At 32.9% G+C, this 16,663-nt stretch overlaps 2 protein-coding genes across 4 annotated transcripts; both read left to right on the top strand.

The window, feature by feature from the left end:
• Positions 1,972 to 5,457, top strand: LOC104750411. 3 transcript variants are annotated; one of them, XR_761613.2, is made up of 14 exons: positions 1,973 to 2,132; positions 2,535 to 2,739; positions 2,815 to 2,961; positions 3,053 to 3,126; positions 3,207 to 3,283; positions 3,369 to 3,440; positions 3,555 to 3,623; positions 3,697 to 3,746; positions 3,839 to 3,950; positions 4,029 to 4,097; positions 4,181 to 4,284; positions 4,694 to 4,737; positions 4,911 to 4,986; positions 5,082 to 5,457. XR_761613.2 is itself a non-coding variant. In XM_010472202.2 (13 exons), exons 2-13 carry the CDS (start codon positions 2,546 to 2,548, stop codon positions 5,247 to 5,249), a joined length of 1,212 nt encoding a protein of 403 aa, XP_010470504.1. In that variant the 5' UTR covers positions 1,972 to 2,132; positions 2,535 to 2,545; the 3' UTR covers positions 5,250 to 5,457. The 3 variants fall into 3 exon arrangements, 2 of the variants coding, with proteins under 2 accessions (XP_010470504.1, XP_010470505.1); XM_010472202.2 differs by lacking the exons at positions 4,694 to 4,737; positions 4,911 to 4,986 and adding an exon at positions 4,483 to 4,558 and having other exon boundaries at positions 1,972 to 2,132; XM_010472203.2 differs by lacking the exons at positions 1,973 to 2,132; positions 4,694 to 4,737; positions 4,911 to 4,986 and adding exons at positions 2,163 to 2,274; positions 4,483 to 4,558.
• On the top strand, positions 10,959 to 12,933 carry LOC104750410 (FBD-associated F-box protein At1g66310-like). The gene is made up of 3 exons (XM_010472201.2): positions 10,959 to 12,024; positions 12,130 to 12,270; positions 12,382 to 12,933. Exons 1-3 carry the CDS (start codon positions 11,035 to 11,037, stop codon positions 12,652 to 12,654), a joined length of 1,404 nt encoding a protein of 467 aa, XP_010470503.1. The 5' UTR covers positions 10,959 to 11,034; the 3' UTR covers positions 12,655 to 12,933.

The following is a 16,663-nucleotide window of genomic DNA, read 5'->3' as shown; positions in this document are numbered from 1 at the left end:
AAAAAAAAAAAAAAAAAAAAATTCTAGTCAAATCAAAATTTGGACGTGGTCCCAATTTTCCGATTTTCCACTTATTACGCCATGATTTTTAACAACGTTAACGCAATCATAAACACCTTTACAATTACAATCTCACGGAGAAGTTTTATTTTTACCGTAGTTATAATCATAACGAATTCTTTCTCTTTAGATATCTTAACCTCATATTTAATCTACGTTTTCTCAACTTCAAACTTTTGTTATAACTAGAAATTTAGAAGAAAGAATAAAGAGCTAACAATGTTTTTGATAACGTTAACGTCGTTGAAAATCGTAACAATGAAAGGTGGGAAATTGGAAAATCAGGATAGTTCATGTATTTTTAATCACCTATAAAATAGTTTGAGTATTTTTCTAGCAACGAAATAAATTCGTGTTTTCTGACAAATATTAAAGAAGTCATGTTTTTTTTTGGCATTTTTTTGTTTTTTTATTTATTAATATGAATCAGAGTACACAATATTATCAATGCGATTACACATACAAAAGGTTTGTGTAACAAAAAAACGATAAAGCAAATTACGCTCCGCTTTCTTAATCAAAAACTTAATCGTCTTCGTCTTTTTCCGTTAATTTAGTGTGACTTTCTTGCTTCGTAATCATCTTCTTTTTACTGATGAAATACCAGTAATGCATTCGAAAATCATAAACAGCGATTTGTCTCTTACATTATAAAACCTTCCAATTGGTTGAAACTCATATGTAGATAGAGATGTCAATAAAGTGATTTTAGAGTGATTAGGACAATAAAGCCAAGTAAGTTTAGAATAACTCTAGATACAATTTATTTTTAAAATAAAAGAAATATTATCATTGAGGCAATTTATTGTCTATTTAGGTACAATTTATTTTTACTTTTTATCTACTTTTTTTCGATGTTGTGTACTGAAAATTTTGAATAAATGAGAGTATTTTATCATCAATCAAATAGTAGTATCTGTTTTTATTTTTAATGTTATGTACTCAAACAATAGCTGCAAATACATGAAACACTAATGAATATTTAATTGTTGGTCCTAAGGAAAGAACTAATTCAAGTTATTAAGCTATGATGAATCATCTAAGCTATACTTCAAAGAAGCTGGTTTTATTTTCATTGGATATTTAGTGACCAATCAATAATTAAATACAAGTAAGGTAAGACAATATGTTGAAGCATAAATGATAAAATAGGTAACAAGACATGATTTTAAAAATGATTCTAAATGTATTAATCATTAAAAACCACTTTTAGCCAAAATGAAATAGCAACAAATAGATGGTTGATCGAGCACTTGATGGATTGGTTTATCTTGGTCATTTGATTACCACCATGGATGTTCAGGTTTCTTGATTCTTCCCATCGAATGGCCAGTTTCTTTATGGAAGTTGATTGGTCAATTACCATTAGAAATCTTGTGAAGTTTGTAGGTTTTAAAAAAATTATGGTGATGCATGCTAAGAGGTTTAAAAAAATGGATTTGGCTACATATATAACAAATATGTTTTTCAAATCCAAATACCTAACAATTTACTCAAAGTAGATGAAAACATTCAATGGCTCCACAATTATAAATACAAATGTAAAGATTTCATAAGAAAAGGGAAAAAAAACACAAAAAATAGCATAAACCAAAGATTTCCAAACATCTTTATTTGTAAAATAATTATTGAACATTAAAAGCAACTTTATTTTATATAAAAATGATCAGATTATTTAAAAAGCAACTAAACATTTTTAATATATTCTTAATAATATTTTATCATATTAATTTCATTTATTCATTACCTCTAACAGAAATTTCTTATAATTAGAAAAGATATAAAATTTTATTAAAAAAAACATCCAAAATTTATGCAACCGAAGTGTTGAACCAAATTGAGACTGATGATATTAAGGGAAGAGTGGTGCCCACTATTACAATGACCAGAGAATCGAAATAGAAAGGAAACGTACGGCATGGTTGGCTCACACTGGTCCACAAGTAACTCTTGTGGTTTACAATATTCACTTCCGTTCCCATAATTCTACTTCTTTGTCTCCTTCCTTCTCCTCTTAATATGCTTAATCCTTCTTTGGATATTACTCTTCTTCTTCATCTCTTCCCCACAAGGTTTGTCTCCTCTCTCTCTCTCTCTCTCTCTCTCTCTCTCTCTCTCTAACTAGACTCTGTGTTCATCACTGTTATATCTCTCCAATTCCCAATTTTTCCTAGATGGGTTTGTCTTAAAATTCAACAATTTGAGATTCAATTGGTAAATCTCTTCTTTGTAGAAAAATTATATCTTTATGTCATCCTAGAATCGAATTGATTCAAAGAACTGTTTCATCCCTCCAATTTTCCAGTTTTTTTCTTGATGGGTTTGTCTTAAACTTCAATAATTTGAGTTTGATTCAATTGTTACTTCTCTCCTCTGTGAGAAAAGTTGTATCTTTATGTCAAAGGTCCTTAGGATTTATATATTTGATGCCTTTATATGTGTATGTGAATCAATTTTGACTTTTTTTTATATAGGTTTGATCCCAATGGCTCTTAACGTGAGCAAAGTGGTACCAAACAGTCCAGGTTTAGGGAAGAGTGTTAATGCGTCAAGATCTCAAAGAGTTTTGTTGGCGTTTGTTCATCATCCTCTAGTTGCTAAAAAGGGTTTATTTGTTAGTCCTCGGAGATCTTCTACATTGTGCTTTGTTGGGAAATCACAAGACACGGAAACTACTAAGTAAGCCCTTTTTGGCTGTTTTTAGCTTTCATTTTGCAATGGTTGTGTTATTGATACTTATTGGTGATGTGTTAGTTCCCAAACTGTACAAAAAGAAGGTGAGAAGCAAGTGATGCCAAGGAGGAAAAGTAATAACTCAAGCCAAGTTTTGGTTGATTATGTGTCCAATGATGCTAAGTTTGTGAATGAGAGAGCTCGTAGTGACTTTGTTATTCTATCTCGGTATATTTTCTCTTATCCAAACGTTTTATATTTAGATATTACTTAAGGTCACTTATGTGTTGTTGAGATTTATGTTTTGATTCTTTTTCAGTGGCATTGGAAGACTTGATGCTCGTGCGCGCCAGGATGTAGCGATTCTTGGGTCCGGGTTCCTTAAATTGGATGGTGAGATATGGTTCTCTTTCACACATACATATGATGTGTTTAACTGTATTTTAATCCTGTCTTGTTGGTTTATTATGCAGCTCGAGCAAGAGAAGATACAGAGAAGATAGATCGTAATGTCAAAAGAAAGGCTGAGCGTCTTCATCATATTGCTACTGTATGCTTATCCTCTCATTTATAGATGCATACTGTTCTTCAAGCTATGTTTTCTCTTACATTTCTTATTTGGTTTATGTCCATAGATATTTAAAAACATAGCTGAGTCTAAGTTGAAAAATGCTGCTGATAAGCATTGGAGTGATGGCGCCTTAGAGGTATAATCACTATGTGAGCAGATCTGAGTATTGACCTGATAACAGTAACTACTCAATGTACATATATTATTGGGTTTAAACTGGCAGTTTAGAGAATTACCCTGACTTTTCCAGGCTGATTTAAGGCGTGCAGATTACCGTGCTAAGCAACGGGCAATGGAGGATGCATTAATGGCTTTAGAGGTTAAAAACAAAGTCTTATATGTTTTGATTCATCTTCCCTTATTGACACTTAATGTGTCCTGTTTTGGTGCAGTTCATCAAGAACGTTCACGACATGATGGTGAACAAAATGGTTGACAGCTTGTAAGATAACGACCTTGACACTGTATGTTTTTTTTTTGGTGTGGTTTCTTGATGTCAAGATCTAACATTGGAGTTTTCTTTTAAATCTTAAGAGGGGTTACATCTGAAACTGGTACCACGGATCGTATATCACTTGAGAAGAATGGAAAAGCTCTAGAGTTTTTTCCAGGGGAAGTTTCATCTGATCGCATATCTGCTATTGAGGTCTGATCCCACTTTTGAAAATGCTGTGTTCTTTAAGTGTTCTTCTCTCTGATGATTTCTTTTTTGATATTGAAACAGGAAGCTTACAAGAGTATGGCATCAGCACTCTCAGAAGCCGATGGAATTGACTACACTGACCCTGAAGAGGTCGGTCCAAAATTGTCATTCTTTTTCTTACTTCTGGTAATCAAACTTTTACATAAATGATCATAATATTTTGGTTTGAACAGCTCGAGTTGTTAGTCACAACTTTGATCGACCTTGATGCGATGGATGGTAAAAGTAGTGCATCTCTCTTGGCTGAATGCTCAATCTCTCCAGACGTCAATACAAGGTAAAACCATTATTCTATTATGTTCTGTTAATAACTTTCTTGTGTGACTTCTTCGCTATTAGAAGAAACATAACATTCTTTTGACCTTCTGGTCTGTATATGTTTTGTATTAACTATGTAATTCATACGTAGGACACATTTTATTTCTTGAGATCATCCGATACTTTATCGTTTGGTCATTTTCTGTTCTTGTTGTAGAAAAGCGTTGGCTAATGCCTTAGCAGCTGCACCATCCATGTGGACACTAGGAAATGCAGGCATGGGAGCATTACAGGTAAAAGAATTTTTTGATGACTATTTTTGAAACTGGNGAAAACCACTACTATGTTATCTGTTAACAAATCTCTTGTGTGAGTTCTTTGCTTTAGAAGAAACATAACATTCTTTTTACCTTCTTCTGGAAACATAGATAGTGTTACTGCTATGATGCTAAGTTCCTAACAATCTAATGCGGTACGGTTCTTCAACTACTGAATTGATACGGAAAAGGCAATACTGAATATATTAGCATTGGCCTAAATTTGATTACAAAAAGTTTTCCAATAGTACTATAGACATTATCTTCTGGTCTGTATATGTTTTGTATCAACTAATGTAATTCATACTTCGGACACATTTTGTTGTAGAAAAGCGTTGGCTAATGCCTTAGCAGCTGCACCATCCATGTGGACACTAGGAAATGCAGGCATGGGAGCATTACAGGTAAAAGATAAAATGCAAAATCTTGATGACTATTTTTGAAACTGGACTTTGAAGTTTAAACAATATTAAGTACCCATCGATGAACCTTTCTGTAGAGACTCGCTGAAGATAGTAACCCGGCGATTGCAGCAGCTGCTTCGAGAGCGATCATTGCACTGAAGAAGCAATGGGAAATAGAGGAAGGAGACTCACTTAGGTTTATGATGAACTTCGAGACACCAAATGATGACGACGATGGAGACAGTGACCATGATGACATCTGAAAATGATTTTATTCATGTAAACGAAGATGAAGTTTGTATAGATAATTTCAATGAAGGTAGTGTTACAGAGTCAAGACAATGTTACTAGGGAACTACGTTGGGGTCATGTAATTAAAAGAGGCCGATTTAGTATTTGTTGTTGGATATGGTCATATATATAACCCCTTTGTACTTTAAATTGTATGCAACTATAATGTGTTTTATTTTACCTTCCACATAATAATAACATGGGATAACACATAATAATAGTATGGGATAACAACGATTTGCTCCTTCATCGCTTTGTCACAAGCACTTTTAGGGGCTAAATGGTGATGGAAGGTAGAGGAATAGCATGAAACTTCTAAGTTGATTGGGGGAAACTACCTGGTATTGGGTTAAATGTTAAAGTATACTATATACTAAATGACTATGGATTCTCCTTCTTTCTTCTTTTTGTCAGAGGGGTAGCAAAATTATAAAGGTTTTGTCTTATTCTCCTTCTTTCTTCTTTTAATTAAAATCTCTCTTGTAATCTCCGCTCCGCAGTTGTGTGTTTTTTTAGAAAAAAATTAACGTGTCATTTTGTTTTCAACCACGCTACTTCCTCAAAATTACAATTGATAGCAAAAAGATCCCTCTCTTTAACATATTGCTTTCTTGTATTACATGTTTTTTTTATTAATACTATGACTCAACCCCCCAATGTGGCAGGAAAAATATTTTAGAAAAAAGTAAACAAAATTTTAAATTTAAAAGTATACATTATAAAATCATTTTAATGTAATAGAATAGTTTGAATACATAAACATTAAATATAAACTGTTACTAAAACACAACCATCAAAATGAAAACTTATAACAAAAAATATTATATAGTATAGACACAACTTTGCAAAAACCACTGTTTACAGTATAATAAATATACAAGATATTTTATAAAGAATTATGATAAAGAGCTACAATTAAAAATCATTATGACAAAGTGATCGTAACTAAGAATATTGAACTAATTGTTGTCATGAGTAAATATAATTTTCTATTAAATAATTATAATTAAAAATATATTTAATAGTGAGTGAAACTGTATCAACGAAATATTAAAATTAAAATACACAACTTTTAAAAACAAAATAAAATAAATGAAAATAGTTTTTAACGAAAGTTATGATAAATAGATGCAAATGTAAATTCTATATTAAATTTTATTAAATTCTAATTTGCAATAATCATTTCTAAAATTTGATTTAGATTATAGAATAACGTTGAATATTAGATATTAATATCCAAATTATTTATATTCAACATAAAACGGAAAATTTGTTTCAATGAACAGTTATTTGTTAGTTATTGCTGAAGAGACAAATATAAAAAAAAGTTCAAAAGACAAGACTATTTAAATAGATACACCTATTATAATGAAAAATTGTGATAAAAATATGAATAAAATGTAGTCAAAAGACAAAACTCTACAATGAACATATAAAACTGTTTCAATTTTTTTTTTCAAAAATAAAAATAAAAACAAAAATTTTACGAAAATGTACTACGAAAAATCGCAACTCTTGTTCTCCATTGGATTATATTTATACCTAATAACCCATATAAACTGCTTTTAATTAAAAGGCATCTTTATTACCATATTGAAAAGTCAAATTCAAAAACTCCACTATATAATCCATCTAACTCTTGGGAAAAAAAACTCCATGTATTTTCATTATTTTTTTATATTTAAAATTAACTAAAAGTTGTAAATTAGATTTATCATTCCAAAAATCTTTTGTTAAATCAAAATTGGAGGAGTTTCTTTAAAATAATGAATGCTAGAGAATAATTTAGAAAGATGTAAAAACCGTTGAGATTGAAAGTTTATATTATTTTGTGTCATGACAAAAAAAATGAAAACAGTTCAAACAGACAGATATATATATATATAGATTTTAAAAGATAGAATTATTCGAATAAACACAACTCTAAAATGAACAGTTACAACTTTACAAAAAAAAAACTGTTACAATGAACAATCGCAACTTTTTGTAAAACACACAATTTAATTTTTTTACAGATTTTTTCGGAAAATTATCCAAAAGGTACGATTGAAAAAAACACAACTTTTGGTGACATTTATTCGGATTGTTATGATATTCATCATTCCAAAAATCTTTTGTTAAATCAAAAATTAGATGAATTTCTTAACTTTTAAAAGAACGAATACTAGAAAGTAATTTAGAAAATTTTATAAACTGTTGAGATTGAAATTTTAGTTGATTTTGTGTCATGGCAAAAAAAAATGAATACAGTTCAAACAGACATATATATATATATTTCAAAAGATATGATTATTCCAATATCCAAAAAGTATGATTGAAAAAACACAACTGTTAGTCGCATTTTTCCGGATTGTTATTATATATAGATTATATGTAATCTCTTTCTGTCTTTCACAAACATACGTTACAATGTTAAAAACACAATGTTTTTTCAAATAATACGTTGTTTCTTTCAACATAACATGATTTTTTTTGGTATTCAATCACATGTTTTTCAGAAATAACAATAAGCTATCTTTGTCTTTTGTTTGAGAGAATTTTTGAATTTTCATAGTCTTTGAAAAGTTATTTTCCAAAACATTATAACACATAGTTATTCTCTTAATTCGTTTTGGATCCATAGTCATTTAGTAATATTGCCCAATATGTTATTAGGCTAAAGTTCTAGATTTGGCTGAGTGTTTCTAGAACAAATGAATTAATTAATTAGATTCATAAATAATATTACAGTTAAAAAAAAAATTCATCGAAATAAATGATATAAACCACTATTATATACATGCCCCACCTTCAAGAAGACCACTAAATAAGCAATGGAATCCTCCACTCGAAGGTTGGTTAAAATGCAATTTTGATAGCGGATATATACAAGGAAGGACATATACAGGTTCAGGCTGGATAATTCGAGACAACAATAGTACTGTAATACGATCAGAATGTGCGAAACTACAACAATCACACTCCGCTCTCCAAAGCTGAAGCATTAGGATTTCTTAATGCACTACAAGTGGTTTGGGAACAAGGTTATAGATATGTGTGGTTTGAAGGAGACAATATAGAACTAACAAACATGATCAACAAGTGGCAAGATCATCAAAAGATGGGAACACTTCTATTTGACCTACGTCATTGGATGGCAAAGTTACCACATTCTTCGTTGGGACATGTTACTCGTGAAGAAAATACACCAGCCGGTAAGCTTTCTCATTTTGCTATATACAAAAATGATTCCATTATCACAAACTTTTGATGTAATACCTAGATGGTTAAGTGAATGCTTGTAAGATACATTTCAAATCAATAAAGCTAGATGTTAAAAAAAACAACTATTGTATTAAATAATATAGTTAGACATAAGATATAACATAATTTGGCGAAACAACTTGGAACTAGTAAAAGACTAAGGATGAATTTTGATGATATTTGAAGTTAATACATGTAGTACTTTTCAAACAAAATTAATAATTATGTAAAACATAAGCTATCAAAAATATTATTAAGTGTTTACATTTACTAAATATTTATTTTATATGTTAATTTACATATTTTTTTGCTAACAACTTGTAGTATTAAAATAAGACATTGATAGTTTTAACTATAATTTAGTTATACATTTTAGAGAGGATAATCATCCTTTCGGATAATTTTGTAAATAAAGAAAAAGCTACATCAAAATCAATCTAGCTTACACATATATTTTAATATAGTTCATCAATATAGGAGAAGATATTGTGTGTGTAATGATTTTATATATCCAAAAAAATATTGTAATCTATTTTGTAATAAAAAAATACATTCCAGATGTAATTTTTTTTAATTTATAAATATTCACCCAATCCAGATATTCATTATTAGCTAATAGTAAATCCAACACTTATATATTTGTGTATCAATTGGTGTTGGGAGAATTGTTAATCTTAGCTAAATTCATCTGAATCTAGCAATATTTGTTTTTGTTGCTAAACGAATAGAAATATTTTATGCAAGTCTATGTAAGTTTCTATTTATTTTAATAAAAAGTGTATATTTCCAAAAATTACAATGTATAATAAATATCACACATATCATCCAAAATAAGTATTTAGATGACGCTCTTGCATCCTTGCTAAGGGTAACTATGGTTTGTCTTTTCCGAGGCAGTGATGATTACTAAAATTAATGGTTTAACTTGAAAAAGTAGCGATATAAGAAAACGACATCATTCATTATTTTTAATTGAAAAATGTTTATTCTCAAAAGTTATTATTTGTAAAATGTATAATAAAGATCACATCTCACCAAAAATAAATATTTTGACGGCGCACGTGATTACGTTCTCACGTACATATGGTATGTCTTTTTCGAGGCACATATGATTAGAAAATAAAAAGTTAACTAAAATTAACGGTTTTACCTGAAAAGTCATGATAATATAATAAAAATACATAATCCATTTACTTTAATAGAAAATGTTTACTTCCAAAAGTTATTATTAAAAATTGTATAATAAAGATCACATCTCATCAAAAATAAAAATTTAGACGGAGCATGATGATTTTGTGCTACCGTACTTACGATTTATTTTCAAATTATTAGAAAAAAACGTTAAAAAATAACGGTTTAACAAGTCAACGTACGTACGTACCATTGATTTTTTTTTAAGTGTTGATTTCCAAAATAAATTGTAAAAAATGTATAATATATAGAATCACATCTCACTAAAAATAGATTTAGTTACTCTGACTTTTTGTTAATTTGCTAATGTATGTCATAATACTAAATTTCTATCAAATATTTTGAAATACATGAATTATTAAAGGATTCATATGAAGACCAATATAATGTCTCATGAAAAAATTAAAAGCCTATGTAATTACCATGTAACTTGGGTGCTTAAACAAGATGAGGACAATGAAATCCTTGGATTTTCCTAGCACTTAACAACATTTATGCAAGTTTCATGTACATTCTGCAATTCTGTTAAACTCTAAAAATCTGCTATTGCCACTTGTTATCTAAACCATTCCAACGTATTCAACTGATAAATGGATACGTTTGCTTAGATAAAAAATCAGATTAATTATAATGGAATATGAGTAGAGTGAAAAGATATTTGAGATATCAAAAGACAAAAGTTAAAACAACAATGTTTCTTGTGTTAAATAGGTCAGATAAAATTGGTCACATATGGATAATTCAAAAAAAAAAAAAACACACTATATGAGTTGGTAAGGACCATACCATACTCGTATTCTGATGTTCAAGTAACTACAAACTGTTGAATATATTGAAGAAATATTACCAAAAAAAGTTGAATTTTTATAGAAATATTAGTTTGAGAAATTTTAGATAATTTCGGTATGAAAACTTTTAAATAATTATGGTAATTTCATTGCTTAAGAATATAAAAAATTTTGTTCGGTTCGGTTTTAGAAGTACTATTTTTAAAATAAATTTATACTTTTACTGTATATGATTACAATTTCCCCAAGTTGTATTAAAAAATTAAAGCAATTACTATTAAAAAAAATTGTGTTTAGTTAATGTCATTTAAATCTCTTTGTCTAAATTATAATGTTGTAACTGCTAAGTTGACCCAAAATAATAATATATATACTCTGACATATTTAAAAAAGTGAAAACAGACGTTTTATTCTTCTCTGTCATCATTCTAGCAACGCCGTTAAAGTGGTAATGTTAGGTTTAGGTTTACTATTTATAGTTTCATTTCTGACCACACCTACTCACTACCGCTACTACACAACTTTGAAGCTTCTCATGGAGGAAGACGGAGTTCGTGCCAAAGTCTCTCGTGATGAAGACGGAGGGAAACGAGTTCGTGCCAAAGTCTCTGGTGGTAAAATTGCTGAAGTTGATGATTGGCTAAGAAATTTGCCAGAATCTTTGCTATGTCATCTTCTCTTGAATCTTCCGACAAAATATGTGGTCAAGACTAGTACCTTATCAAGCCATTGGAGACATCTCTGGAGGTATGTTCCTGGTCTGGACCTGGACTGTCGTGATTTCACGGAATACGATGAAGTTGCCGGTTTTATCGATAGCTTCCTGAGCTTTAACAATGGTGAGTCGTCCATACAAATGTTTAAGTTACGTTACCATAGTGAACTAGGTGGCGATGTGGACGAGGAGACTGATAACGCTAATCTCACCCGGTGGATCAACACTGTTGTTAGGCGAAAAGTTCAGCACCTTGCTTTGTCGTGGGGTGAAGTGCCGATACCTCCAACACTTTACAAGTCTGAGAGCTTGGTTTCTTTAAAGCTCTCTGATGCAGTCTTGCCAAACCCTGAGTTTGTGTCTTTACCCTCTGTTAAAGCTATACTTCTAGAGTCCGTTAAGTTTGCAAACGATTTGGCTTTCGAAAAGCTGATCTCAGGCTGTTTTGGTCTCGAAAGGTTAACTCTGTATAGAAGTCAGAATGACAATGTAAAAGTGTTGAGGGTGAGATCTATGTCTCTACTCAACTTCGATTACAACGGCTCAACTTACACGGGTCCTCATGAAGATCTAGTGGTTGCCATAGATGCTCCTATGCTTGAGGATCTTCAGCTCTCTGATCATTTGACTGAGAGTTTCATAATAGATAATATGAGCTCACTTAAAGAGGCGGATATTGATGTTCAGTTTAACTTCTGCTTTGGGAAGAAGTTCGATCCGATCGATATACCGAAGAGAAACATGATAAGGAATTTTCTTGTGGCGATTTCAAATGTCAAAAACATGATCCTCTCTCCAAGTACTCTTGAGGTAACATGTTGATTTCGTTCTTTTAATTTTTAATTTAAATTCTTATAACAAGTTTGTCTAAATTTTTTTTTTGTTTTTTTTCCCTGGTGCATGTGGTTGTTGTAGGTCATTTATGAGTACTCAAAATGTGAACTGCTGCCCTTGTTTTGTAACCTATCTTCCTTGAGTGTCTACTTCTACAACCACAGCTGGGAGATGTTGCCAGTCTTTCTTGAGAGATGCCCGAATCTCAAATCTCTTGTTGTGGTAAGGATTCTTTACTTAAAACTTAATCTCAAATCTCAAATGTTGCCCGTATATATATATATATATATATATATATATAATCATAATAACATCATTTGGTTGTAATATTAGGAATCTGCTACATTTCCAAAGGACAATACTCGTATTTTGACTAGACCTTGGCGTCTCCTATCATCTCTGGAGTATGCTGAGATAGAATCGCCATTGGAAGGGGAAGCGATGGAGATGGAATTACTGAGTTACTTACTTGAGAACTCACCAGTCCTCAGGAGACTCACTCTATATGTGGATAAAGATTCAAACAATGAATCTGTCATCCTCAGGGAACTCCTTAGGATTCCAAGGCTCTCTAGCTCATGCCAAGTGTATGTTCTCGATCCTTAGTAACGGACACACTGGCTCTCTAGCTCATGCCAAGTCGGTGTTCTCTATCCTCAGTAACGGACATCCTGGCTCTCTAGCTCATGCCAAGTCGATGTTCTCTATGTCAAGTCGATGTTCTCTAGCTCATGCCAAGTGGTTGTTTTTATGTACTTTATTATGTGAACTCTGTGTTTACTTCTTTATTGTTGTGACTTTGATGTGTTGTTGTTGATCGTACAAAGATCATATGCTTGTCTTAACTGTTACAATATTGCAAAAAATGGAATAAGGTTTGTGTAAGATAAGGATTTATAAAGTTCCTAGAAACACTTTAATTTACCAGTACTTCAGCTAGATAGTTAGATGAACTAAGTGACTACTATTCTAGACTCGAGGGTTGGAACTTTTAAGCTATACACGAATGGTGAATGACTAAACTTCTAGACTTTTTCCTTTTCAAAGATTACACATATTTATTGCCAACCCTACTCAGAACCTGTGTCGTGGAAGAGAAGAGGATTATATGGATCCAAGAGCAAGTGGCTGTCTAATTGGAAGAGTGGCTTGAGAGGATCAAGGCGATAAAGAGGGAGACAAACTACGTCACTGTTTTTCGACAAAAACAGAAAAGAAAAATCAAGATCGAATAACCTAGATATATATAAATCAAAATCTAGGTCATGTTGATGATGACTATCTGGTGTTTGTAGCTAGCGTCGTGGACTCTGTAAGCCGCTGTTGTTTACAGATCCATTGGCAACGAACAAAAACTCAAACTAAATCCCATACTCATGGGTGAGGCCAAGATTCATGTGGAGGTTGAGCTAAGCAAAAGTATTACAACAAGGATTAGAGCTAGTGATGACAATTAGCTTTTGACAATGATTACACGCTTATAGGGTCATATCTACGGAACTGAACAATTCATGAGATCTTTACATGTATGCGGCTGCTACAACATGTATAGGGTTTATTAGGTTTTTTTATTACATGTTTAGGTTTGATATTTCCAAGGGCCCAAAATGTTTTTTTTAATTCCATGTTTAGGTTTTTATTAAAGGCCCAATCCTTTTGTACATTTAATATCTAAACCTAGAGTTTTTTTTTTGAATGCTAATGTGGCAAGCTTACAATTTTTCTCTCACTTTAAAAAAAAAAATTATACGATCACAAGAACATATTTTCTTAATTAGTAAATAACGACGAAGCGGCGATGGTGAAAGCCTTTTTAGGGTTTTGGCCCCAACAATGAAATGGGTTGTTTTTGCGGTGGTTTACTGGTTAATCCTTGGTCGGAATGTCTTTTTTTTGGGTCTGTTCATCAGACTAATGGTGTTGATGATGGTTATCAATGGGGTTCTCTCGGTGTCGTTGGTTCTAGATATGGAGAAGATCAGAGTCTTGTTTCTATGGCCTCCGAGCATGGAAACGTTGGCTCGGGGTTGGGTTGAACCACGATGGAGGAATAAAGGATAGGTTCTGTGATTTTCTCAGGCCTTCTAATGTGGAGATTCAAAACTCAGAATCTGTTTGTGGGGATAAGGTTTTTGCGTTATTTTGTATCTCCGCTGAGTCGGAGTATCTCGTTTTCACAACTGTTTGGTGTGGCTCTGCATTGGATCTGGAGATCTCAGGATGCCATTGTAAGGGAAGGTTCACGGTGGCTGGGCATTGTTGATTGGAATCTCTTTGGGGTTTGAGTTTTTACAAATTTGGAGGTTTCGAGGCATTATCATTGTAGAACATGGGTGGATCTATTCATTTTCAGAGAATTTTGGTGATTGGTCTAGGTATCACGGTTCAATTTGTGGGATTTTCTTGGATGTGAATGGACGATTTAGAAAACATATTGGTGTTCTTTTTTATCTGTGTGCTTTACTATCTTCCTCTATTAATCGGAATAATTTTAAGAAGTGGGATGTGGTTGTTTTTAAGTGGGTATACTTCTAGTTACGGTTTCCCCAACTTGGTTTTAAACGTTTTTCGTCGAGGTTATTTCGGGACATTGGATACAAGGAAATGCTTTCTCCTACAGAGCAATGAACAGCTGGAAGCTAACGTTAACTCGTCGTTTCATGGAGTGGAGAAGACGGGCTTTAGTGGCGAACAACCACTATAATCAACAGTTTATAAATGAATATTTTAAGTTAGAATTGTCAGGGTTTTGGTAATAAAGCCATTATAAAGAACTTTAGGGATCTCTGGAATAAATATAGACCAGATTTTTTATTTCTTATGGAAACAAAACAATTTTTTTCTTTTTTGAAAAAATTTGTAGGCCATTTTGGCTATAATAATTTTAAAAATGTGGATCGTGTTGGTTCTAGTTGTAGTTTGGTTTTATTTTACAATAAAGATGATTTTGATGTTTCAATTTTACAAGAGTCTAATCGGTTGCTTCATGTGGAAGCGGTTTATAAGGGTCGAACTATTCATTTAACTTTTGTATATGGTGATCCAGTTCCTCAAAAAAGGGATTTGGTTTGGGAAAGGCTGTTACGTATTAGTTCTACTCGATCAACTCCTTGGTTTATTATTGGGGATTTTAACGAATTAACGGGAAACCATGAGAAACGCAGAGGGAAGCTCCGACACGCCTCCTCGTTTCTCTCTTTCAATGGAATGATTCATGATTGTGGGTTCTTGGAATTTCCCTATTTGGGGAATTGTTTGTCTTGGCGAGATAAGAAACCTATTTGGTGTCGCCTGGATAGGGCTTTAGGTAATGCCGATTGGCATGACTTATTTCCGGATACGGTTACAGAATATTTGCCGATGATTGCCTCGGATCATACGCCACTAGTGGCTAGCTTAGGTGCGCAGAGGCCGAGGGGACGAAGGAGTTTCATGTTTGACCGTCGGTGGGTTGGCAAAGAGGGTTTAATGGATGCGATCTCGTCTGGTTGGATTGGAGAACAGGGTCAGGGCTCAACTGGGTTTGTGGACAAAATCGTTAATTGTAGACGAGCGATATCTCGGTGGCGGATACAGCAGGCTCCATACGGGAGGAATTTGATTGAGGATCTTAAGCGTAAATTGGAGGTGGCTCAGGCTGATGATGAGATGGGTCCGGAGGTCTTTTCGGATCTAAATGCCCGTTTGCGCGAGGCTTGTCTGGATGAAGAGATACATTGGTACCAGAAAAGTAGGAATCGTTGGATGCAGGTGGGTGATAAAAATACCAAGTATTTTCAGGCACAAACTAAGCAGCGCCGGGCCCGGAATCGGATTGTGGGGCTGTTTAATACACATGGTGTTTGGGCTACTGAGGATCACGATATTTGTGCTACATCAGTGTCGTATTTTGAGGAGTTATTTGCTACGATTGCTCCCGATAATTTCGAGGATGTGTTAAGGGAGGTCAAAATTGTCATTACAGACACGAATAATTCACGGTTAACGGCCCCTGTCACGGAGGAGGAGGTTAAGACGGCGGTATTCATGATGCACCCGAACAAAGCTCCTGGCCCAAATGGGATGACAGCTTTGTTTTTCCAGAAGGCATGGAAGGTTGTAAAGGCGGATCTAGTCTCTATGGTTAATCAGTTTTTTAACGAGGGAGTTTTTGATAAGGGTTTAAATCGGACACATATATGTCTCATCCCCAAGGTGGCGAAACCGAATCGAATGGCAGAGTTGCGTCCGATTAGTTTGTGTAATGTAGGATATAAGGTCATTTCAAAGGTTTTGTGTCAACGGCTTAAAAGGTTATTACCTGGTCTAATCTCAGAGACTCAATCAGCATTTGTTCCAGGTCGCTTGATCTCGGACAATATCCTGATCGCTCAGGAGATGTTTCATGGTTTGCGTACTAATAATTCGTGTAAAGGTAAGTTTATGGCCATAAAAACGGACATGAGTAAGGCGTATGATAGAGTGGAGTGGGGTTTTGTCGACGCTCTATTACAGAAGATGGGTTTTGTGGATAAATGGATTTCGTGTCTAATGTACTGTGTATCTTCGGTTGAATACAAAGTCCTTCTTAATGGTCAACCTAATGGATTGATAGTCCCGGAGAGGGGTTTAAGAC

Source organism: Camelina sativa, chromosome 16, assembly GCF_000633955.1.
Source record: "Camelina sativa cultivar DH55 chromosome 16, Cs, whole genome shotgun sequence".
Taxonomy (NCBI): Eukaryota; Viridiplantae; Streptophyta; class Magnoliopsida; order Brassicales; family Brassicaceae; genus Camelina; species Camelina sativa.
Note: the sequence above shows the minus strand (reverse complement) of the source record. Positions and strands in the feature narration are given on the sequence as shown.